The sequence below is a fragment of the Grus americana genome, unplaced genomic scaffold, assembly GCF_028858705.1.
Source record: "Grus americana isolate bGruAme1 unplaced genomic scaffold, bGruAme1.mat H_43, whole genome shotgun sequence".
Classification (NCBI taxonomy): Eukaryota; Metazoa; Chordata; class Aves; order Gruiformes; family Gruidae; genus Grus; species Grus americana.
The window spans coordinates 18386-45131 of record NW_026561364.1 but is presented as its reverse complement, the minus strand read 5'-3'; the positions used below and the strand labels follow the sequence as shown (position 1 = coordinate 45131).

The 26746-nt window shown below is 40.3% G+C and overlaps 1 protein-coding gene across 3 annotated transcripts in view; it reads right to left on the bottom strand.

The window, feature by feature from the left end:
* The window catches only part of LOC129200313 (gamma-aminobutyric acid receptor subunit rho-3-like), a 56671-nt gene that overhangs the window by 14526 nt on the left and 15399 nt on the right, over positions 1-26746 (bottom strand). For 2 of the 3 annotated variants that reach the window (XM_054811636.1, XM_054811637.1), the window contains 3 exons: positions 25434-25554; positions 15162-15291; positions 7959-8071 (listed from right to left, as the gene is read on the bottom strand). In XM_054811636.1, coding sequence (XP_054667611.1) covers positions 7959-8071; positions 15162-15291; positions 25434-25548 — 358 coding nt within the window. In that variant the 5' untranslated portion in view covers positions 25549-25554. Of the gene's footprint in view, positions 1-7958; positions 8072-15161; positions 15292-25433; positions 25822-26746 lie in introns of those variants that run through there. The other variant, XM_054811638.1, reaches the window with a different exon arrangement.

Sequence of the window (26746 nt, the reverse complement as noted above, 5' to 3'; positions counted from 1 at the left end):
CCTCCGAGAGGAATGCATTGCCTAGTCTGTTGGCCAAAGCTCAAATCAAAATTTAGGACTCCAGACAGCAAAGTTCAGTCGATTAGTTTATTACTAAAACACTAGGCAGCATTTAGGAAAATGCTGCTTCTTTTGGAGAGTAGAGACAGCAGAAGACATCTGCCCTAGAGGCTGATGCACAAGAGTATCAATGTATATATCCAGCTAGGCTTTTTCACACAAACCAATGAAAAATTTTATGTCTCTCCTAAACCAGTTTTGATCACTTGTCTTTGTTTTGACCACACCACACAAATAGTTTACTTTTGCTAAATACCAACTTGTACCAAGTACTGGTACAAAAATGCCTGCTTGTAATCTGAGTGGAGTCATCCTCTCAGTGTTCCACTGAAATCTAAACTATCTTGTAACCTAAAGACAGGTTTAGCCTAAGTAGAAGTCACTGTGGGATTTATACGTGATGTGAACATTGTTCACAAATGGCATTCACACATCAGTTAAATGCAAACACCGCAGAAAGATGAGGTGTTGTCTATGATGAAACAGGAGAAGGCTACAATGTGGAGCTGACACCTGAGCTAGCTGCACACAAGGCAGGGTGGCTCAGGGAGCAGGCCTCCTGCAGAAGCACAGCGCTCCACACTAGGAGCATGAGCAGTGCGAAAGCTGACTGACAGGGGAACAGCACTGAAAAGAGAAATCTGATCTCAGCCCTTGGCTCCTTTTAAAGTCCACGCAGTGTGACAGGCACTTTCTAGATTTCTAACTGGGGTGAGGTGGCTTGTGCCTTGGAAATGCCTGTTGGTTACCAGGGCTGCTTAGAGTGACTGCAAATAGGCAGACGAACCGAGTATTATCTAACGTTACCCACCACAAAGCTTCAGCTTCTCCATAGTGTGGGTGGGTCCAGTCTGTTACCCTGGGACTATGGCAGAGGTGCATGGTAGGATATACTGGAAGTGCTCATATCTGAGCATATATTTGATCTTAACTGGTATCACTAAAACTTTTGGGGATGATTTGCATGACTAGCATGTTAAAAACTGTGGGTTTAGATCTGTTTATGTAGAATTATGTGGGTGGAAGGGGAGGGGAGGGGTGCAGCTCTCTACATAAAACAATGGCTTTACCAGTTTTTCAGTCAAGGACAAGTCTAAAGCAAATGAAGTTAAATTTCAACTGCCAACATTCTTCAAACAGGCAAGGAGCTACCCACAAATCGTATCACAGAATAGAACGACTGGCTTTCTAAGTACACATATATCGTGTGTAGTGAGGAAATGGTTTTTGTTAGTGACAGCTGCTCAAAGTGTGATGGTGGCAGTCCTAATACTTTCTTGGGATTTGCAAAAATTAGACAATTTCTTACCCCAGCAAGGACTATTCCAGTGTGGGCACAATTTAATTCAATAATTCACCTCATCTGGGCAGATACAAATGAACTGATCGCAGAACTAGAAATTAGTGGCAGCTTATGATTACATTGGCTAAATGCGCACAAACTGAAGTGCCATTTATACATAAATACACACAGAGGCACTTGATTCTTTGAAAGGACAGCTAGCACTAACTTGGGAACTGTTATAAAACCAAGTCAGTGGGGACACTGAACAGCATGAAAGAGATCAAAAGCTATGGCCAGGAGAAATACAGTGGATGGTTCTGAAGTCAATTAAATAAAAAAGGAACTGTTACAATGAAATTTGTTCCTGATTAAGTAGAAATGCTAGAAGTGTGAAACAGACTCCTTAAAAAGAGATTCCTGTTCTCTATTTGGGGAAAGGCCAAAGACCGTACTCATGCTGCTTAATGAGAAAATGCTGTTCAGTCTAGCATTCACCACAAATAATTATTAAACCACATCCCCTAACCCTAGCCCTGACCTATTATTGATAGATCATAGCAGCTGTGAATATTTTCTTCCTATTCCAACTCTACTTTGGCAAGAAATGTAAGTAGATGATAAAGGCACTAAACACTGCACATAAAGGCAACCCCAGTCACTTCAGTGGGTTGTTCACCTTTCTAATCGGAAGTGTTCTCACTACCACCACCACCCCTATAAGATACATATTGGCCTTACTCTGGTCTAGGCCTTCTGAGCTTTGTCATTTTCTGGGAACATTTATTTCTGTGATTAAAAACCAACTCCAGTTGGTTACTCTAGTAATAATTAACTACTGGGAACAGGTTGTTGAGAACTGTAATTTCTTCATCACTTGGATTTGTTTTACCACGACTGGATGTTTTTAAAAAAGAGCATTTCAATAAGCATCAAAAAGGATCCTAAACCAGTCAGAACAGTGAAGTGATTTTTCTACCTCTACGTCTGCACCACAGCTTTCTCCCTAGTATATTGAGAATTTCAATCTCTGGCTGACCATCAGGCAACAACATCAAATTCACTTTGAAAAAATGTAACCAGAGCAAAGCTGTGTTTTTTATTTCCTAGTTTGACAAAACTAGGGATGGCAGAGAGGATTTTGTTATTAAATTGAGCAGCTTCAGTTGCTTCTGGACCATTGCTACAAATCATTATTTTAGAGGGATTAGTGATTTTCACAATGGAGGCTCCACAGATTTTCAAGTTAATTACTCCTCAGCAGAAAAAACAGAATTGTTTTCAGATGGGTTTATCTTCACACAAGCCATTTCCAGTCTTTTATTTTAAAGGTTTAAACATAGCAGAAGAATTCCTTCATAAGCATGGAATTTTTTTAATAGCTAGTATGGCAGGCAAATTCTATAATACCCTTTTTAGAAGGGATATTACATAAAAAGGATATCCTTTGAACATTTTAGGATCAATTTCTACAAATGACTGGTTTAGTGAATTCTATAGTATTTTTGTAATAGTCAGACCTTTGAACACACAGTGGATTGCACCTGAAATTCCATAAGATAAATGTTGAATTTAGAAAAAACAGCCACTGTATCCCAGTTGGCTTTGTAACAGTGTATGGTGGGGAAAAAGCTAGGTCTACAGAAAGCTCCCAGTAGGAGACCAGGGAAGGAGTAAGGTTTATAGGAGTACTTTCTTCTAAAAAAGGCTGGTGGGCCTGTAGAGGAAGCAAACCAGATAGAAATGTAAACAAGCCCCAGAGAAGTGAAGCTACGTGGATGTATTTACTTTCCTCTGGCAATGAGTGAAACAGGAGAATTACTGGCAATAGTGTTTTTCTTCTTGTTACTGTTTTGTTTCTTTCTTATTTATGTGAGAAATGAAGGTGGACTGGTATGAGCAGTAGTCAACTCTTGGAATGGAAGAATTAGCAACGTCAGAGAAAAAAAATCCAGGAGGAGGAGTCTATTAGAGGTCTTGCAAATTACCAAAATATTTCCCTCCTGTTCTGGTCCCCAGCTATTCCTTCCAGTAACCCCTGAAAAAAAGCCATTCCACTTTCATCAGAGTGAGTCTTCTCCACCACAGTGAGAAGATATTTCTGACGTTTCAGGGAGGGTTGTGGTGCAGAAAAGAAAACAACTTGGTGGCAAAGAGCTATTAGAATCACAGCATTCTTTGAACATTCATTGGGCCCTATTTTCTTTCCTTTTCCCCCATTTACCTTCAGATTAATTTAAATGCTACTAATTTAGCTTGAGGAGGAAGGAAGCATAAGGAGGAGTGAGCTAATGGGATCTCTGATCCTCTGAAAATTTGGAATTAAGATTATGCTTAATTGCAGATTGGGATGCAAATTGTCTAGAAAGACTGTTACCTCTTGACCAGCTAAATGCTACTAAATTCTCTTCCATTGTTTCTAATACTTGCTAATGTTATCATCCTCTATATTGGTTGACAAAGCAGAGAGAACCAATTTTAAAACTTCCTTAACACACTGTTAGCATAGGAAATGACAGGTCCTTAAGACACAATGTAAAACAAAAATAAAGTTGTCATACCTCAGTATGTACATATAGACCACACAGTGAGAACTTGCATGTACACAGTGACAATGATCATGTGGTTCCATAATCTTTAGATTGTGCGGAAGGGTGTTACACCAATGACATGCCAATGTTTTGAAATAAGATAACTCAGAAAAGAACAGAATATAGATAAATAGATGTATAGTAGAAAAGAAAGTAACTTCAAGGCATTTCTAAGGATTTGCTTTAACACCTCTCTCAACATACATGGTTTTGGCTGCTAAGGCAGTGTGCATTATGGCCCTCAGATCTGAGCTGCTAGAAGTCTCTGTTCATTGTCTGATACTGGCCTGTGCTCACCTTTTCTCACTGAGTTTAAAACATGGGGATGACCATTCCAAAAAGTGCAGGCAACATAATTAAATTTCTTACTTTTTTCCCAGTCCAACCTTAAGCTATCTTCTCACAGATTATCAATTTATGGGGCTACTGAAAAATCAGTTGAAGTACTTTCAGCCATAGTAGTGCAAAGATATATAAGTAATGAAAAGATCTGACTCTGAGTCTACTCACAATCTTTGATTTCCTTTGGTAGGCTCTATGCAGACAGACAGCCTCACCAGAACTGGTAAAGGATTATTATATCATTGCAGGACCCCTAACATACCCATCTGCTGGCCTTTATCAGTGCTTCTGGAAGCAGCAAGGACTAAACATAATTCCTACAGTGTGCACTGATGCAGTTGGTAAAGCTGTTTGAGCTAAGGAAACATACTCCTCCTAGACCAACGTCTAGTGGAATTACTCAAATCACTATGCTGGTCCACATCTGTTTGCGTCAGTGGGGGTCCATCTATTGGAGACTTCCAAGCAAAAGAGGCCCATGACATTACATAGAAGGCAACAACAAAACAAAACAAAAAAAATCCAGGAAAGGAAATCCCTGCCCCCGCAAACAACAACTGAAGAGCCTGACTTAGGGAAAAAGTGTAATGTAACGATATAAGTTTAGTATTTTAAAGAACATTTGGGTGTACTGAATTACTGGTTTGCTTCACTCAACCTCACTGTATAATGAACTGCACACAAAGTAACATTTCTATAGCAAAAATGTAGAAACAGCTTGCTAGCAGCTTGTTGGTTTTGCTTCATCTTGACACGGTATGCTTCTCAGACTTTGATCTCTAATCTATTAATAAATGGAAAATGTCAGGACTAAATTTTAAAATCAACAGAGTCAAGTTCTGATTGTGCAGCTGGAATGGCATTGCAATGAACAGAAGAATGCCAAAATACACTTACATAAATGACAGCAGAGTTGTGTCCATCTGGTCAAAAAAGTATCTCTTACCTTCACTTTCATGAGAAAGCAACCAGTCATGTGGAGCAAAGTCACAATTATTTCCAGTAACGCTGCAGCTGGTAGCATCAGTATCCAACAGTTATACATTCATTTCCCCCAGGTTTTTTTCCTGTGCATGTTTTATCAGTTTACAAATCAAATTCAGCATATGCTCTCTCTGTTTTTCCTTTGTTACTTAATTATAAATACTAAAAAGTCTGGGTCCTCTAGTCTGCCTCATTAACTTTGCATGTGTGGGGCTAAATGAAATCAAACAAGCCAGATTTAGATTTAAGAATTCCCTGAACTGACGGCTCTCTAGCAGGTTCAGAACAGCATGAATTTTCCAGCTGCTTTTTCTCCCAAACTGGTGCAAAGGATGATTGACCTTCTCAGGCAAAGGGGCACAGTGGAGCTAGATTAACAAAATCTGTCATTCCAACTCCCTGACATACCCAGAAAATTACAATGGTGTATAGGAGAGGGCAAAAAATTGCCTCTCTTCTAAAAGTAAAGAATAATTTTAAAATATTTGCTTTTCACCCAACTGTTTTCACCTGGTTCCTTTTTCTCCCATCAGTATTGTGAATTGATGCATTGTGCTGAGCTGAATAAATCACGCACTGTGGCATGTGACAGTACAAGCCCTTCATGAATCACAGTACTGAAATGCTTCATTAGATTTGATAAAAACAAACCCAAAATTTCACCTGCTTTAAATACATAAAGCCACAGTGTTGTAAGTCTTTATGCAGTTCAGGGCTATGTTACGACTGCTGTGGCAATGACTGCAGCAACGGTATCTCTAATTTCATCTTCTTCTCTAGTTAAGTTTCCTTCTGCTACACACTTAATCATCAGTGTTCTTCAGAGAAACCCGTACACTGTCTCTGCTGTCATACAATAATTCTGGGTATGTTGTTCAGATTCATGATTCAGTTGGTGAGTTTTCTCCTCTGATGAGGTCACACATGTGCACTAACTCTCTGCTGCTGCCTTATTAACCCGCCTCTTGTGAAAAACAAACTATTCTTTACTACTGTAACATCACTGAAATCAATGGTAAGATATGAACAATGGAGTACAAATTTGGGATCAACATTCATTTTACTAAGACTTTTTTCACTGTGTGCTATAAAAATGTTATTGGATCTATGTTTTAGTCTGAGGGAGATTCACACTTAAGTATTCCACATATTAAGAGAGTTCTGAAAATTTGGAAGTGTGTGAACTAGTGGATGTGACTGCAAAAACTGCCTCCCATGCCACTATGTCACGTGGATGATAGAAGAGAAGCAAAGCTGATGCACTCTTCTGCTGAAAGCTATTTCTGAAAGACAGGAGTACAGCTGAAATCGTACGCATGGCAATGTGATTATTGAGAGGCCTGTGCAATGAAGTCAGTGGAAAAACTACAGCTGGCTTCAATAGGAATTGAATGGGCTCTGTGACTAGTCATCTGAAAATAAAAGGACAAGGGGAGAAAGCCTGGTACAGATTTGCTGGGTGTAAAAAAATCCTCGCTGCCTGTGGAAAATTACAACTGCCAGATCATAGGGTATATTCTGAAAACTGCTTTTATGTACATCATAAGTATTGCTTTCTGGGACGATCCAGTGATAAAATACATACCAAACTGTTGTTTGCTTTCATGGAAATGCTACTTCCTTTCTGAGATGGCAGTCTCAAAAATTTAAATTCCTTGTGAGACAAAGCAGGTAGTAATGAGATGTCCAGACTAACAGATATTAGACTAGACAGGTATTAGGCAACAGGTAATCCTAACTTTTGTTGTCAAGAAACAGATGTATCTCAACGATTGTTTAAAATCAGGCAAGATTTTTGCTCTCTGACAAGACAGAATTTCTAGGGTAACAAGAAATCCTCCCACATTCTCCTGATGCATCCAGAGAGGCTCTTCTTACCCCAGGTCTCCCTCCTGGCATGCTTGCCAGGCCCTAGCTCCCCGCAGCTGGTGTCAACAAGAATAGCTCCACAGACTTCAGCTAGCCTCCCAAATCTATGATTCTTTACACAGCAGATTATTGGTCCTCATATATTTTATTTTGGCTTCATAATCCAGAGCAGTTCAGTCTATTTTCATGAATCACGAACACGGAACTGGTGACGCAAAGGTTCAGACAAAGCTTATTAGTGGGGCAGCTTTCTCATTTTACCTTTCATGAAGGAGAGTCAAAATTGAATCCAAACTGTGAACATCCCACTGAATACTCCCTTTATCCACGTGCAATTTAGTTAAATGAAGAAATAATCATCACAGTACCCAAGACCACAGAGACAACATGGTAATAAACTGAAAGCCTGTGGGTAGTTTTTTAATTTTATACAGAGCAGACAGATTTAGGAATTGATGGTTCATTTCAATATCTCAAAATGAATTTGATTACTAAGTAATTTGCTAATTGCTACTAGACTATGCAGTTTACAGGTATACCTTAATCCCTGCTCTCAAAGAATCCTATTCTAATAATATTTTTTTTAATTGGTTCTGAAAAGGAGACAATTTGAACAGTTTCTCCTATTGATATGCTAAACACAAAGAAGTCCCTTGCCTTCAAGTATTTCTGGATTTCTTCTTTCTTTATTTCCTGGAGTACAATGAAAGAGGTGAGCTGCAATTAAGTTTGTCATTCAATTTTAAGTGACACTGCTGGACAGAGTTTAAATAAACTTCCAGAGAGAGGATAAACTATTAGCCAGCACAGCGCAAACATGTGCTGCTTACCTCCAAATCCAGGTCTCAGGGCAAAGTCATGGTCCTCTATGCGAAGAAGCTGCTCGGATTTAAGTGGCCGTACTTTGGTGCTGTCAAGTTTCCTCATTTTAATTTCTCGTTTGCTATGTTTAAAAAAAAAATGTAAACAACTTCATTTATTTTTTTTCTGCCTGACATTCAGAGTGCTAGTTAAATGAAGCAGGGACCCAAGAATATTGGACAGTCGAAGCTGGTATGATAAGGGAAACAACTGTGCTAATAAAGTTGGAGAAAGATATATTGGAAAAAGGTAGGGAAATCAGGTATGAGGGTGCCCAGGTCCATGAGGAACACCAATTATATATAAAAAGTCCCAGGAAGATCATCTAGCTCTTCTTCTGTTCCCCTCAAAGACTGTATCTATCATTATGTAAAAGATTATACCTGTTAGAAAAAATGTTTTTATTCACATAACCACTTGCAACTCGGACTTGGAAATAATACCATGTATCCATGGTTTTAAACCACTTCACACATTATCCATATTACAGAGATAATTACACTTTTTATCATGAATCTATTTTATTTTTTTTTTTCCCTAGGAGCTGAAATGAGTCAATACTTTTTCAGAAGGACTGCGAAACTGATAGTCCTGGATCCAGGGACTTGTTTTTTGAGATCCTCTTAAACATCATTCGGATTTGGCCGAGTTACTCCTTAGCTTGTCCCCTTATTTACTGCTCAGATATGCAGCATTTCTTGCATACGAGTCCCATCTCCGCATTTTTCCCCACGCCACACATATCTGAGCCTCTGCAGAGCACCAAGGCAACACGGATGAACTTGGGCTCTAAGCAGGATGCCATGAATTCTGTACTTCTTTCTGGTGACTGTTGTTAACTTTCTTCCCTTCACAGAACGTACTGAACAACATCCCAAATTCCACTGGGAACTTCACATGCCTCAGAACGGACTCAAGCTCTCCAGATGGAAATCTCATGTGCTGGGCCTGCATTTAAAATGAACAGCAGATGCCCATCACAATGCAGACTCCTTTTCCATTTTTCCTATAAAGAGAAACCATGGCACAAACAGCAGAGGGGTCTGGTACATGCCCATATCACAAAGATATTGGGTTAAAACATAGACGAGATCTACAGACAGATCTGGCAGCTGGGGGGGCATGGTTGCTAGAAAGAATCCATCCCACTATTTGGTCCTGCTATAAGGAAAATGCTGTGGTGTCCCCTTAAGTTTCCACTCCTTGTTGCACGTCCTGCTTTAAGTGGCTGGCCCCAAGTAGTAACAGAACTAGCCATGCCTAAGCTGCAGAATTATGCCTAGCTTTGGGCCCCCTTTTCAGGAAAGGCAGGGGAAGATTGTAAGGACGTGTGTAGTTTAATTTAGAGGAAGACAACTGAGGGAACACATCAGTCTTCAGAACACATCATGAGATTTTAGAGTGCCCTTTGCTCCATGAGCACTGCCCAGTAGGATAAGCTGTGGCAACAAGGGAGATATGTGGTACACATTAGGAAAACCTTTCTCATGGTGAGAATAGCGAAACATGGGAACATACTGCTTGGGCAGGTTTTGAGACTCCTTTCACTCAGGCTATTTAAAAATAGGTTAGACATATATCTATAGGAATGACTTCAATATAGTTGCTTTGACACAGGCAAGGCACTCTCCCTAGACATCACTTCTTTCATACCGTCTATGATTCTCTGGGACTTTGCTGCTACCAACTCTAATTATTACTTTAGACTGAATGATAGAAATCTGTTCTGAAGATTTGCCCTGTAGTCAAACACTGCTAAAGATGAGGTATGGAATATCTTAGGATAAGCTATGAACCTGTATTTACTTAATTTTTTTCCTCCTTTCTCCCCCTTTTTTTCTTAAAAATGAAGATGAAGAAATTACTTTTTAAAATGCTATGGTACAGGAATGCTGAGGTGGCTGCTGGGCTATTCAGAACCATTGGGCTTGACCAAATTAATTTACTTGAGTATTCTTGAATGTCTCTGTTGTCTGAACCAAATTATTGAGGCAATCAGAACGCCCATCAGGCATTTCAAATAAAGACTTTAGTTTTCTGAGTATGAAAATTATGTCGATGCTAAAATGAAAGCCTATGCTTCAGAGAATTGAAACCATCACAGAGCAAGCTTGTATCAGAGCAGAATGGGCAGTAGGACTGAACATCTGCAATGCTCTGCAATACGTATACGTGGAAATTCTGCTGCTTGGGAACTAGTACAAGAGAAAACACTGAATTATGTTCAGAATGCCATGAATGCCATGGCACAGCTAATACAGTTTGGAAGCATTAGGTTATTTGTCATTGGATGTGCCAAGAAAAATAGCTGTTTGATGCTCCAAGGATTTCACTGGAAGAAGCAGGCTAAAACTATGATACATTTATTACAACTTCTTACTAGAAGCAAGTATGTGACTGAGGAAGACTTTCCCTAGTCACAAAAGGCAAAATATAAGCTATTAGGGCAGGAATTTTTTTCTTAATGGGCCACTGAGAAGAGATGTTATGGGATTTTGGTATTCCTTCTGTTTTCCTGGATGAGGACAAAATAAACAGAAATGCTGCCTATATGAAAAGCATCTTTTGTGCCCACTTAGTTGAACAGCCTCTTCAAGATGATGTTCTATATACAGCTGGTGGAGTAACTATAATTATTTTTAGCTGCTATCAAAAGGGATTGTTCAAGCTAGGCAAGACCCTGCTGGAGTCAGAAGAGCACTTTCATTACAAACGTGCCGCATCTTTTCTTCAATACCTTCCTTTGGCAGAATATATTTTTTTATTGTAAAGGAAAATAGGCTTACATGCAGAGATATATACTCATGGTACTTGCAATTAATTTCATGGTAACGTTGCATGTGTAAAGGTACGAAAATTTAGAAAAATTCCATTAAAAATTCTCAAATAATTAAAAATTTAAAAAATACACTTCTGCTTCACAGTTTTTCTCCTCCTTGCCTGTTTCCCGCACCCAAGGCTAAGAAGTGTTCTCCAGCAGATATTCCTTTAACATCAGCATCTGGACTCCAGATGTTGCTCTTTGGCTACAAGTTATGGTATTAACTTGTCCTCATTGCAGCATTAGTTATTTAACTGATGACTCAAAGGGAATCGCATGCATGTATTTGTTTACTCCCAAGAAATCCTAGACCCGTATCTAACTATTGATCAGCACCACAGCATTGTGAAATCATTAGCAGATGTTTTCTTGAGTGCTCCTTCCCATGGCACCACTTCCACTAAAAAGCAGAAGAGACAGATCTAACTAGCCTAGGTCTCAGAAAAGCTTCCCAAGGTCAGTCAAGATATACTTTTCATTCTCACAGAAACACAGCAAAGACACTGATTGTATTTCGGTGGCCTGGCACCTTGGTCTCTTCATCACACAGCTTTGGCCAGTGCACCATAATCTAGGAGACTAAATGCAGTCATTGATTCTGTGCGTTCATTGTATGGTGTATGTCAGGCTGTGGAGTTTGAGAGGAAAAGCCCACATGCACGTAAGGAAAGGAAATCTCTCTTTACCTACCTGGGGCAGTGGTATTAAAGGGAACTCTGACAGATGGCTTGGTATTAGCATAGATCTGGTAAATACGAGTTTGTCAGTCTCAGTGAAGCACATGCTTGAGAAACTACTGCTTCCAGTTATAATAGCTCTGCTTTCCATAGCTGTGTTCCAGGCTACATTTTACATTATGCAAATGAAATGGTAATCTATAATTGAATTCCAACAGAGGTCATAAAAAGCACTTGAAGGGTTTCAGATCACATAGAGAAGACACCCCTGCTGGTACTCATATAGGAAGTTAATAGAAGGACTAGCTCTTCAGATGAAAAAAGTGAGATACACTCTTTGGACACTTCAGTAGCCAATACTGTCATATGGAATCATGGCTCGATGCCTTGGTATCTGACAGAGCTCTCAAAGAGCAGACAGTCATTGCCTACAAAACCAAAGCAACTAATTCAGAATTCTTTAACAATGCACAAATACATGGCAGGCTTTTAAAGACAAATTTAGTTGCCCCTACCTAACCTTGAATATCTAATATTGAGTGCAAGATCAAAAGGCTACTCAAGGGCAGTTGGATCATTTTTCATTTAATTATGTGTTTTTATATATATATATAAATTAAGTATTTAACCACATAATGCCATCAGTGTCGTTCCATAACCAGTGGCATTCATAGGAGTGATGTGGTTAGTACCTCATCTGGTTGTCTTTCACTCACCAGGTTATCAAAAGTTTGTATTGGTTCACGCAGAAATTGGACAAGTTCATGGAAAAAAAAGCCAGTGAAGATCACTAAGGCTGTAGAAAACACATTCAACACAGGAAGTCACTGAGGGAAATCTGGTGACTGGATATGGAGGGAAGTATTCAGGGGAAATATATGTTTGCCCTGTTCTTATTCTTCCAAACTTACACTACTTTAGTATCCAAGATACCCCACTGCCTTTATTGCTGCAGTAGGGAAAAAAAGGTCATCACATTCAAAATGAAACTTGGTAAGTTCATGAAAAGAATACTATGAAGAACCCTAGATTTAATGGCCATAAACAACTTTCCAGTGCTATGTCCCTGAGATACTCTAGCTATAAATAATTAAAAGGTACCCAAAAAGGAAAAGTTACAGAAATCTTATTCCCAGGAGAGTCTATGGAGTTATATAGCAGTGTGATCTCTGAAACTTTTAACATATTTGTCAAACTTTGAAACCCAGATAAATGTAAGCATCAAAATCACACAGTTCTCTCTCTCATAAAAATGCATTTCCAAGTGTTCAGTAACATCAGCAATGTGTACTGTCAAAAAGCCTAATATTTTGACAGTCAAATGTTTTGTTCTTTGTTGTAGGAAATGGACCATGAGAATAATCTCTTTCTCATGTACTTTCGGTTAATGCTTTAAAATCTTCTTTACAAGAGAATGCAGACAAATAGCTTTGGAGGGAGAATTGGGTTACTCTATTAAAACAGTGGAACTTGTAGGTTAAGTAACATTTTCACATGGGATTCTTTTTAAAAGGCCACCCATTTAACCAAGGCCATCTGTCAGCTGTGTCCCTAATAATCCTAGGGCTGCCTGAAAGGTTTTTGCCCAGAAAGAAAAAGAGGCTGGTGGAAAGTCAGACCCTGTTGCAATGTACTGGAGGATAATGCTGCCTTTAGAACAAAACCAGAGAATCAAACAAAGAGAAATTAAACATATTTGGATCCTTTCCACAGAAAAGCTGATTTGCAGCTGTTAAGCTTTGGGATCTTTTGTGGCTCAGATTCTGCAGTTTTCTTCCCAGTTCCAAATCACTAGGGCCTAGAAAATCAAGACATGGAAGGCCAAAAAGCTGCTACGCCAGTCAGCATCAGCTGAGAATGCAGTCCTGATATTCCTCCTTGTTCCTAATCTTCCTTTCTGTTAACACACTTCTGCCTCTCTCACAGGATTATCATATGGATCCATTTGTATGTATTAGTGTGAAGATGGAGAGGACACTGTACTAAAAAATTGTTACTGCTGTCCTCTAGCAAGAGGTCAGCAAAGGATGTCCAGCAGGATGCCACAAAATATGCTGTTCTACCACCAGGCTTCTCTCCTGCTTTGTGATTATTTTTTTTTTTTTTATGTCAGTGATGGACCAGCTCTTCTCAGTTCTTGCAGAACAGGATAAATGCAAACAACAGTGGCATATGTTTCCCTTTTACCACTGTCAAAAATATATCGGCTGAGCTTAAAATAGACATTCCTTACCACTACAGAAATAAGAAGATAATTTATTCTGTTTCCATTTGATTCTTCCTGAGACTAGCAAAGCAGCAGTTTAGACCTTATATTGATATTAGGGCTAGTTCTGGTTTTGGTGGTTTGCTGTTGTTTTGGGGTTTTTTGGTTGGTTTTTTTTTTTGTTACTACAAATAATCGGGCTCTAGGACTCTCTCCAAAATTGTCTGAGTTTGAAACAGTCTGCTGAGTAGCCATCCTTTTCATGAGCTTTTGGCTTAGACCAAACTTGAACCTATCACCTTGAATTGAAATCCAGAAGTACTGAGTGACATAGCATCTCTGGGCACCTCCATTGTGTAACTGGGATATGTTCTGTTGCCTTGCTTTGCTTAAACATGATTTTTTCAAGACATGTAGGGATTCAGAGGTATGTCGCTGCTGGATTATCACATAAGAAGTGATACAGAAGAAACAGCCGTATGCCTGCTACAAAGCATGTAACTCTTAAAATCAGCCTAAACACACCAGAGGAGTCTAATTATGTTACTTTTCCTCAATATGTGATATCGTATGAATAAACTATGAGCTCCCCTGCCCATTTGAATAGGGGGCCAAGTACACAGAGAAATGTAATAGTTGTATTCCTTAAACAGAGCCACTTACTCCTTATTCCTTAAATAGACCTACTTATTACAATTTCTCCTACCTCCCACCTCCCAAGAAAGAGAGATTTTGCTTGGATTATCACTGGCAGTCATTGGGCTGTTTACATACTATTAGATTAATCTGGAAACACATTCAGCAGCCTCACATGGCAGAAGTGAAATTGCATTTGTGGGAAAAAAGCACTAACACTTTGCACAGAAACTTACATGTAAAAACCTTTGTACCATTATTCATTTTAAACCAGCTCCTTGACTGTAAAGACTAAGAACTGTGACAATCTCCAATGTCTAAAAGCATAAGTATATTCCAGAAAGGGAATCCACTGTGCCATCACGACAAATAATGTACAATTCACCTCCTTTAGTGCCATAAAAATGTCTTCTATATCTTGATAGTGTAGCTACACTGCTGTTTAGGTAATGGAAGTCACTTTATAACATTGGCATAGAACTTTGGAAGGCATTTCTGCTTCTTGTAATGGGAGTGAGAGGGCAAGAGTACTTGGTACATCACAACAGTAGCCTGGTATCACACAAGTTAAAAGAGCTGTGGGTGGGTGGGTGTGTGTACATACCTGCATATACATGAAGCATTCATGAAATCACAATATGAAATGCCTGATTATGAAAACTTAATTAATAGTTCACCATTTCTGTTTTGGGAACACCCTATCAATGTGCTATGCATAGTATAAATTCAAAAACTAGCAAAACAGGACAGTGAACAAAAAGGGTGCATTGAAAGGTTGCTGACAGCATAAAGTTTATCAGATGAACACAGACAGAGAGAATATATTGCTTACCTGTTATGCTTTCTCAAGAATGAGAATTGTTGCCGATGGTGAAGATGGTGATGGTGACTTTGAGAAGTGTGTAGCACTGCTGTCGGCCACAGGCAGGTGAGGAACAGAAGTTTAATGACCAGGACCATCTCTTCCAAAAGAGAAATGCACCTGATCAGCCAATCCACCTTGCTGACTTTTTATTTTTAGTGTTTTTGCTGTTTAGAAACAGCATAGCATACAAAGGATGCCTGTGAGGTAAGGCATCACTGAAGAGAGAAGACAGGGGCATCCCAGTTCTGATGTCCTCTCCGAGTTCCCCTCATATCTTGGTAAATCTTAAAAATTCCTTCAGCTCTACATCCCTGCGGCAATCTGCTGTCAAACCAGAAGCACCTTGCTTTTAGAAATGTAGTAGATACAGCAATTTGTTTGGCCAGGCTGCAGCCTGATCCATTGCTTCCACTCTTTCAGCATAGGCGCATTTTTGAATTCTCTATCACCCGCTCAGTAACCTCTTCGACACAGCCTGTGCAGGCAAAGTGATGTCAAACATTTAATCCCCCTTAAATCCCACACAAAACCATACAAAAATCTGCTTTAATGACAAAGGTCTCTAAATTAATCTTGCTTTCTATATATGTGTGTATCTGCTCAAAATAATTTTCTGTACAGATCAAGCTAACTACACTGCAGGCTGTGTGGTAAATGTGTTACCACACTTCTGCATGTTCAGCTATCTGCACATTCATCAATGTTACCTCATTTCTAACCATTTTCCTCAGCTACAAAGGAATAACAACATGTATAAACTGTCTTCTCTGCTAACAGTAACCATCCACATTGTTTCCAGAGACTTTTGGGAAAGCCATATTTTAGATGTAACCATCATCCTTAGCTGAAAACTATAGCTATTATCCTCACTAAGCAGGAGATGTGGAATGGGGAAGGAGAGGACATTCCAGCTATTGAGGTTATCCACCAAGATCTCTGAAGGGGACCTGAGGTTAGATCATATCATGCTAATGCATAAATGTGTTGACTTTGTGTCCTGACCTCAAGGAAGTAAAAAGAGTCCATTAAAAATAAATAAGTAAAAATTGCTTTGTGTATTTGTTTCCCAGCTGGAAAAGGGAGTGCTCAGAAGCCCTGCTCCAAGGACATGGCAAAGACAAACAAGCGGGCTTTGCAGAAGGAGGACTGGCATGCCCCTGGCCAAGCTGCACATGGATGTCTCTCCCTCCAAAAGGCACATCAGCCAAGAGGGGAGTCTTTAACATAGAAAGAGGTAATTAGATGTTGTTTTCATTCAGCTATCAGTACCCCACTGTTTTATTATTCCTGGCTGTAGCAAGAACTTTACTACTAAGCTGTGGTGCTGAAAAGACTGCTCCATGGAGGATTTCCAAAACATGCTTGATGTTCTTTTGACTGCCTCTGCTAAATCAGCTTGAGTCAAAAATAAAGGCTGGATGCACTGACATATTCCACCACCTTCACGCCACCGATGTCATAACATTCAATATTACCTTTGTGGGGCCTTGCCTAAGCACACTGAACATCTAAGCACTACCTCTCTCTCCTTGGCTATGGCATATTTCCATAAATTAATTGTCTAGTCCACACACGCAAAGTCTTCAAGAGGGACTCCTGCAGAGTGAAATGATGAACACTTCCATTAACGAGTCTGTAGTATCAGTGAGGGCAACTAGATGTCACCCACAGCAATAGGGTTTCGTCATACTAGAGTTGTTTTCATTTCCTCTGGGTAAGAGAGTATTCCACAGAGCAGATTATAATATCATTATAAATTACCATTATGAAAACAGGTTAATCTCCTATGCATTTGTCACTAATAAATTCTAAAACGATCCTTCTTTGCAGAAGAATAAAGACAAGATAATACACTTTGCTTGTATTGGGCGAGGTGTTGATAGGTCCTTGTATTTAAACACAGAACATTGTCTCTTTGCTACCATTAAAATATTTCTTCAAAATTATCCCTCCTCTGTAGCCCATGAAAAGTTTGTAATGCTTCTCTTTCAAAGACAAAACCCAGTGCATGCTAACAGTGCACAAGCTCATTGGAACAGTTTACAAACAACCAAGCAAGCAAAAGAAACAAAGGTAAATACAACACTTAGTACCAAAAAAATGAGAGGCCTTCTTTTAGTGAGCAAAATAATATGTAGTTTCAGGTAATTACAACCTGCAACTACAGACCCTTCTCTGCCACAGATCACAAAGCAAAGCAAATTGACCACAGCTATTATAAAAACAAGAACAGAAAAATGCCAGGGATGAAGAGATGTTTCAGAGGCTGGAATTTTGCAGAAAATCTGAGCACATCTAAAGACCATTTTAAACATATGGAGCTGAAACACCATAGCACACTAGCACTTAACAACCTGTAAATTAGCTGCACAACACCGAGAAGAGATGCAACGTGGAAGAGGGAGCATAGGTTTACCTGGAATGTAATTTTTATTCTCCTAATCAGAGAATGAAACACAAGGAAAAAAACATTCCTAAGAGTATCCTAAGAGGAACTTGTTTCTGATAAACAACCAGCAAATCATAGAAAGCAGATTAACCAGAGCAGTGACTGTGATATATGAATGCAAGACTGCAGCGCAAAAATAGGTAGTGTTTTGCTTTTCTATGGTAAGAGACTCAGCGCACCATTATGTCATGGTGACTTGCAAAAACAGTAGTCAGAATTAAGGACACTTTGTCCTGTTTATATTAAGACAGATGATGAACCAAGTTTCCAGAATAAGGTATCCATTCACATTTCCTAACAAGATGAAGTGAGAGGAAAGCAGAGACTGAGCATTATGATTTCAGTTTGCAGATCTCCAAACAGATGAAGTGCTTTACTTAACTCTTGCAGTGGGACCCAGCTCTTATCGTCCTGCTCTTTACCAAGTCTCTTAGTAGGGGTGGCAAGTGAACGTTTATCCTGTCCCAAGTAGTGTAAGGTAACAAACTGGGCACATCAGGACTGCAAAGTACTAAAAGAGAAAAGAACTCAAAAGCCAGCAAAACCCACAGTTCAGCCCAAAATCCGTACAAGATTTTTGCATGGTGCTTACTGAGAGGGACTATCCCCCTGAGGTTTTACAACCAGCTTAAACAGAACTATGGAGCTACTGCTGAAACGCTGTCCTCTCCTTCACCCCTGCAGTGCACTACTACTTGCTACCCTTACTTCACCATCAGCAACTGCTCAGCCAGTTGTTAAAGGAATGGGCAGCAGTGTGGGATGGAGGATCTGCCCTCTGTCTGCGGTGAGAGGGGTTAAGCCAGCCTTGAAACTGTACACTTAATTTCTGCTAGGCAATATGAAAAACAGCAATAATATTGAAGTAAGCACATAATATTTTCTATTAGTAGTAAAGCTAAATCTCCAACTTGTAGTCTAAACTCTAAAGTGCAACTTGCAAATAACATGAAGTCAGAAGCCACTATGAGAAATACAAAATGTTCAGCTTCTAGTTGGCTTCATTGACAACTGAGTGGTCAACACATCTTAAAATCAGTACTCTGAAAACCATACACAGCCCAGTTGGCAAGACATGCTAATGAGAGATCAAAATCCTAGAAATCAAATGTAACTTTAGTGGTCTGTCTTCTCATTAGAGAACAATCACTTGTTATGTTTCATTAAGATAAAGTGCAGTTCATTAAAAAGGATAGCTCGACAATTGCCTGAAGATAGTTGTCGTGCTATATGAAGTCTCCTCAGGTGTCAGAGACATCCATTCACAAACATGGCATGGCACCTGTAGAAGGTTTGCAGCTTTTCAGAGCAGCAGCTGGCGGCCTGGAGACTTGGCACTAAAATGGCTTAAGACTGGAGACTAAATCCCACTCCTGAAGCTTGTCCAATTTCTAACTGTCTTCACCCATTGCCTATTCATGCAAAGGATTATTTTAGAACTGACAAGATCATAATCCACCTAAGGCAGGCATATTTTCCCATATAAAACAGCCTCTTAATACCAGACTTGACCAGATGACCCTGTTTGGCACAGGGTCTTTTCTGCTTTTCCTTCAATTTACAAAACTCAGTCTTCTGTTTGCTCTAGAACTGTGGTGGCTTCACACTTTTGTACAATCAGATACTTGCTTTGAAAAAGTGACATGAACAACAAAGAAAAACCATACATTTCCCTGATTCTTTGCATTCCTTATTTCCAGAGCCTCAAAATCGGGGATTCTTTCTCTTTCATCATTTTGCCCTGGACAGAACAATCACTGAATTAATTTCATCCCTAAATCCCTTTACTTAGCTTCTACACCAGCAATTCTGAAAGTAAAATAATCAGTTTTACTGCCTCTAGTTCAGGAACAATCTGCATCTTGAGGGTGATCTCTGGAAAAACAAGCAGCCACATTCCTCCTAGATTTACACTTCTCATAAACTCAGTGGCAGAAAACTTTGCCTTTCCACCACCTCACATTGACCACAGGCACAGGATACAGCTAACCCCTGCCTGCATTTATGTCCTTCTCCTCCTAGGAGGGATTTCTAGAGTTTGGTTCTTTATGTCTGTAGTATATATTCCTTTAAAAATCTTCTAGCATCTTTCACGAGTGAGGGAAGATCAAGGATATGACCTATAAGCCTAAGCAATTCACAGAAAACAAGGGTTTGCAATAGTATGGTGTAGCCCCAAGAAGTAAGCTAGTTTGCCATCTGTATGGCCTGAACACTGTGCTTCAATCTGAAAAGCAACATAAACGGCATCAGAATTTTTTTCCTCTTTCTTCCTTGGCAGTCTGGCAAATACCACTGTCTCTCAGCAGCGCGTACCAGTCAGATCCTAACTGCTATCTGAAGTTGTTTTGGCTTACTTCCCTCCACAGACTGAAACGAAACAATTCAGCAACTGTGTTTACTCTTTTCTTGCTGCCACACTGATGTTTATTAAGCATTTTCCACAAAGTGGATATTGGAACATGCCAAGTTTGTTGTCCAGGAGTCAACAATATCTCCCATGGGAAATAATTTATGAAATGTATTTAATCTCTACAAAACTCCTTTTCCATCACCAATGAACATGAGGAGAAAAAAAATGTTGAATAGTGGAAAAAATGTGCCTTCCGGCTTTGGCACTGCAAACATTTTTCATTTTACAGTTAAAAGAGAGACAGATTTATTGATTAAAGTGTGATCTCTATTGGTCATAAAACAGCTTCAGAAGCCATCAGGAACAATTCAGCATGGCTGTTTTCCAGGCTTTTCTTCCCCATTGATAACTTCCAGAGAAACATATGTTAACATCACAGAGCAGGTGCTCATTTCAAATTGGAAAGCCAATTTTAACTACCCAATTTGTATTTTTAAGTAAATAAATATATTTAAGTTTTATATACTTTAGACTTAGTAGGGGGTACCCATATTTGGGTCTTCTAAGGGTTTTACACAACCTCCATTTTCCTAGTGGCTGCCAACAGAATGCATATGTAAATCAACAAACATTTGAACAATCCACATTTCCTGTGAATGAATGAAAAATGCTATTTTTTTCCTACATATTTGGATACCTTGCAAGGCAGAATGGGCAAAGAACTGAGACAGACACATAAAGGAATAGAGGGAAGAAGCAACATTTGAAATGAAGCAACTGTTAAAAAGAAATAAATTCATCTTGGTGTGTTGCAGAAATAATAGTTCCAAGAGGAAGCATCCAAGTGTACAACAAGAATATTTCCTTGGGGAATTTACAGGTAATGCCACTGTTGAGTTTCTTCAATTTCTCTTCCACACATTCTTTTGATGCTTGGGTATTAACAAAATCTTGAAGGAGAGAGAAGTGAAGTGATAGACAGCAGCGGTGAAGGTTGGTTTGAAATTTGCTCGATGTGTGAAAATGTATGTTCCTGGTAAGAACTGTTCCTTCCCACAATTTCAATTAAAAAAAAATAATGTTAAATCAAGGCAGAAATAACCAGAGTGTGTGGGGGGGGTGGGGGGTGTTATTCTGTCTGCTGAAAACTTCCATGTGCTGGCAAGTCACTCTCCCAGTCACAAGACCCTCAAGCCAGGCTGTCCCACAAGATGACAAGAATGGTGATGCAGCTGACCTCACTTTTCAGTAGGGAAGAGGACACCCCACCTATCCCAATATCTCATAGTGTCTATTGAAAGACAGAGTAATGCAGGCATTCAGCAGTTCTATTAGCTTTCTGTGACTGACAGGTGAAGCCAATAGAGACGTGCATAAAATCAAATCAAATTTCTGAGGCCTTGCCTGAGCTCTAGCTCTCCTGTTCATTATTTTGCTGTTAACATAAAGATAATTCCATACAAATGTCTGGGCTGTGAGCTGCAATAGAAGTATCCTGGCTATGCCATGTTCCATCTGTAAAAGATTCATCAAGTATAGCTGAGATGGCAAATAAAATGGAGTACCTTCACTGCAGGATCACCCCTGCTGTGATGCCTTCAATGCAGAAATGTTAACCCAGCAATTGCTTTTAAGTGCAGGAAAAGCTATGGGGGATACAGAACGTGTGTACACAGCTTCCCTAAGAGCATCGAGTGTCTGCCTTGTCACAAAAGCAGACAGATGGATGCCCACAGAAAGAGCAGGGCATCAGTTTTTTCAAATCCAGGACAGACACAAAGACATATCTCTTCATAGCTGTATGAGGATGCTCCAAAATCAGTGGAAGTTTCTACAGACTATCAGCACACAGATGATTATTTGCATGTAGTATTATGACAGGTACACACAAGAACAGGCACCAGAATAAACAATAGTACAGTCACTCACAAACGTGTACATATAAAATGTGGAAAAGGTATGAAGATAGGCACAGAGAGAGAGAGGAAATGCCAGAGAGAGGTAGACAAAAAAAGCCTGTAGAGAAAGGTGCAGCGACAGGTAGTTCGGTCTTCCAGCTCTGCCTCCCCACACGGCCAGGTCAGACACTGGATGCTGATGTGGGACCCAAGATAGATGAACTCTCTTCCCCCCCCCCCCCCCCCCCCCGCCTTTTTTTTTTTTTTGAGAGAGAGAGAGGAAAAAACAAAGTTGGTCACTATTTCGCAATTTTTTTTCCTCATTCTGGAAACATCTTGGCAAAAGCTCAGGTATCCTTTTTTCTTCTTTTTTTTTTTTTTTTCCCCAGAAACGTCCTCAGGCAGTGCATTCTCCTTCGAGGCCACACAAGGTAAATGGCCGGAAAACACCGCATCCCGCCACGGCCGTGACACGAGAGGAGCGCGGTGGCCGTTTGCGGGGGGGGGTGGGGGCCGTTAACGCCAGTAGAGAGATGGCGGTTGCGAAGTAACGGTCGCTCCCGCACAACGGCCGCAAGATGGCAGCGCCAGCCGCGCCAGCGGCGCGCACCCCTCTTCCGCGCCCACGCACAGATGCGGGGTCCGGCGTGCCGGGAGGCTTCCACCCTCGCCGGCAACGGCAGCGGGCGGCACAGGCGCTGCGCAGCTTCCCCTTCCCCTCCGGTGGGGAAGGTTGTGGGGAGCGAGAAGGGCTGGGGAGGGGGGGAAGGAGAGAAAATGGCCTCCGGTGGTGGCAGGAGGGGCAAAGGGAGAGCCTGTTGGAGGAGGAGGGTGGCTCTTCAGCAGACCCGAGGAAGAGGGTCCTCATCCAGAGGGCAATATGAGACAAAAGCCGTGTAAGGCCAGCAGGCAGTCTGAGCTGGGAATTTTCAGAAAGTATAAGCTGATAAAAAGGGAAGGGGACAGCAGCAGGGAAAAAAAAAAAAAGGTGATAGTGAGGCTAGTCAGATGTCCTAGTTTGGCCAAGAAGAGCCCGGTTGACACATCCATGTTTGGCAGTCTGGTTTTCTTCAGCTGACTTTTGCCACAGGTTGTCCAGAGCACCTTCCCTGACATTCCTTACAGAGACTGATTTCCAGCCCCTTAGCACAAGACTAAGATAAGCTCTGCTGACTATAATTTAATCTTAATTCCTTCAGTGGTCCTTGGTATATGGTATGAGAGACCATTAGAAGTCATTTAAAATTGAAATAAAGGCAGCAGCTTTATAAAGTATGACAAAAAGCTGATGGATTTAGTCAGACTGATCAGAAATAAGAACACTAGAAAAAGGTGAAGATGTTCGTTAGTAAAAATGAGCACACCTCTCCACAAATAATTTAGTATTGGCAATAGCCTAATTACCGTATGTAGATTAAGAATATTTTAGTTAGTGATAGTACACAGGAGGAGTCTACTCAGAAATGGTGTTCCTGGTTACAGAGACCCAGTCTAAAGTATCAGCATCCGTAACAGCCCACGGCAGGGAGCTGCACAGTGTCCTTACCCAATCGGGGTAAAAATACCTCCTGGCACGTGGCTTGAACGGGCCATTGCCACCACCTTTCACTGTCATTCTTTATGCATTGTTTTGTTCTTTATTTACTTGTGGTTGCTTGTGTTGGAGATCTTATGTAAAATATTTTCATTTTATTAACTGCAAGGGGTCCTAATTTCTCTGAATCCTTGTAGTTCATGTCGCATGTAGGAGGACACAGGCCCCAGTCCGGACGCTGGTTCGTGCTATCAGACTCAAACACATGCTCTGTTGTATAACCTGACCCAGACAGTGTGTCCTACTGTTGTGTGGCCCCTGCCAGATTATGTAAAGTGATGCACCATCTGCACTGACATCTGTGACCTGATACAGGTGGCATCACTCTGTAGCACATGTTAAGAAGGGGAAGAGGCTCCTTTCAGCCCATGTCCTTTTCTCGCTTTTAATCTGGTCACCTTAGCACAAGGCATTCCTAGAGCCTCAGCAATGGCCTTCAGCTGTCACCAATATTAGCAGGAGCATCAAGATATATATGGTGGAAAAAAACACCACAGATTTGCTGATGTGGAAATAATTCAGGGGCCAATGTAGTAGGCATTTTGCCCCTAAACTTCAAAAGTTGTCAAGTGCAAAAATTCAGGAAGACTTCAAGGTAAGTGATTTTGAATAGTGGGTATGAGATACTGTTTTGCTTGCCTTCTATTTTGCTAGTCTTGAGTGGTCACATTTAAAAGCTTTTCCAATAACAAGAGTAAACAAAGTTTTATTTTACAGGGAGTGTGGGTCTGCCAAGTATTACATTACAGCCTGTTCTAGATCTGCAGTGTTCAGGAAAATGCCATAGAAAGGAAGGTGCTAAACTTGCTAGGTACAGTAGTGGGGGTCAGTCCATAGCGTGTGAACTCGGAGAATACAAAGAGAAAGAAAAAAAAATAATGCTTGGGAAATGCAGAGATACGCCAGCACCCTGAGATGGCAGGAGTATGATTAATATTGTGTGGATGGGGGAATGTACGTGCAAACTCTGGCTGAAACATTTCCAGAGGTATGAGCTAACTGAGCCTTGACCTTGAGTCCTAGTCAAAAATTAGGTTAATTTTTAGGGGCACTGGATTTATGCCTCTTTCTAAATAAACACTGAGTTGATTAAAACCGGCAGCAAAGCACTGGGTTTCACAGGCTCAGGGACTCAGCCTCTAAGACTTGCTGCAGAATGCTCTCCAGTATTTCTGAAGTGGATTTTTTTTCCTTTCTGTAACAAAGGAGCTTCACTCAGCACACGGAGGGCAACGTGCAGCTGTTACCAATGCACACCATTGTGTAACTCGCTCGGGTTTGATCAATCCCAAAGAGTGTGACCCTCCCGCAGCAGGAGGTATCGCTCACTCCCAGTGCAGGCAGACTCCCAAATATGCCCAGGCTTCCAGAGTTACAGTCGGCAGCTTCAATCAACACCCCATAATGCCCAGCCCTGGCAACTGCTCGGAAACACACCGCAGCTACGTGCGATGATGGATTCTTGGGTACGTGGGTGCCTCCCACCGATGGCAATAGCGAGGGATTTTATTCATAACTGTTTTTAGAAGAATCACACTGAAAATACATGTGATAACATCCCTGTTTGCATCATGAGCATCTCATCCCACTGCATCAAGAGAGAACTGAACAACAGGCAAGAAATTCAGGGTTCTAAAATAATAATTTATGAAATGTCAGGGAAAAATAAACTGATTCTGATTGTTTCACTGAAAAACTATTTCTCTCTTTTCTGCTTTTCACAAAGCTTCTTTTACCTCTTTGCTTTCCAGGCTGCAGATCAAGGTGTTCAGCAATAGAGAAAAGGATGGTAAAGGATACAGAGTTGAGCATATCACGAATTAATGCAACAGAGACAATTATTAAACCATCTGCTTTCTGCAGCCTGTAGGGTTTTCAGCATTTTGTAAGGAAAACTGTTTGAAAAGCGACTTTCTGTCCTGCAGCATTAAATGAATATACCTACCTTTGTATTTTTTGTTGTATTTGTAGTTGAAAGCATTGGACAAACATCCACTGCTCAGTGTCTGTAGAGTTTCTACCCCTTCTGTGTCAGTTCCCTGATCCTGCGGGATCTTCATTCCAACCTGTTTAAAATTGGTACAAAAATATATATTATACAAATATTACTACTACAGCAAAAGTGAGGTAGGCAGCTGTATCACTACTGCTAAATATCTTTCCTTATTAAACACTAGATCAGCAATGCTCTGATATGAAGCCTTATCTACAGGAGAAAAATGTAGGGTTTAGAAAGATTGTACCAAGTCACCTAGAGTCAGCCTGAAAATGCAGCTATGCAAATTGAAGTAAAGAGCAGTCATGAAGCTTATACACCCATTGGCAATGATTCACACTTTTGTTTACGCTTTGAAAATCATCTTTGCCTTAAATTTTCTCTTGGGTACTTGTGTTTCCCTGTGTTTTTACAAGACAATTTCTCACTTTCATCGTCTCCTGCCCAGAACACAGCTAGTCAAGTAAAGGCTGTAACTCTCAGCAAACCCTCCCAAGTATATAGAAAGATTAGGTAAGGGTGTTGTTATTGGCTTTGTCATCACTGAAAATTATGCATTTTCATTACACTGGAATATCCTTCTTTTTCTAAGATCTTACACAAGACAAAGGCATGATTTCTACCATGATGCAGCTAGGAGAATTCAAATTCAAATGGGAAGTATAGGTCAGGATGCAACAACAGAAGTAAAAGCTCATGAATCATCTCCAGTGTGGCTTACTCAGTGTCAAAACATCTTTTATTTTGCTTTTTTCTTTTTTCCTCTTTTTTTTTAATGTGAAGACAGAGTATTTGTTATTCCTGTAAAAATTCCAGAGAAAAACAAGCGATCATAAAAAATCCATTTTACCCTTTCTGGTGCGGGGGGTGGGGTGGGTGGGGAGACATGGAGGGGGACGGACGGACGGACTTTAAAATACTCAAAAATGGCCATCCAGTGTTTTGGCCACTGGCTTTCATTTCACAACAGATGTACGATTCCATTTTCTCCATTTTATGTAACCCAATGGATTGATTAGCAAAAAGTAAGGAGAAAGAGAATAAATGCAAACATACCTCATCTAAATAGCTACATGCATATGCCCAGTATGATCAAATATGACAGGCCTGACACAATTTGTGTTTCTTTTCTTTAGTAGTGAATTTTAGAAATAAAACACAATGGCTCCCAACATTTTGGATTAGAAAAAAGCAAGTGATTTTCTTCAGGTCCTCAAAGCTCCTTGAAAATATATATATAAATATATATATATACACACACA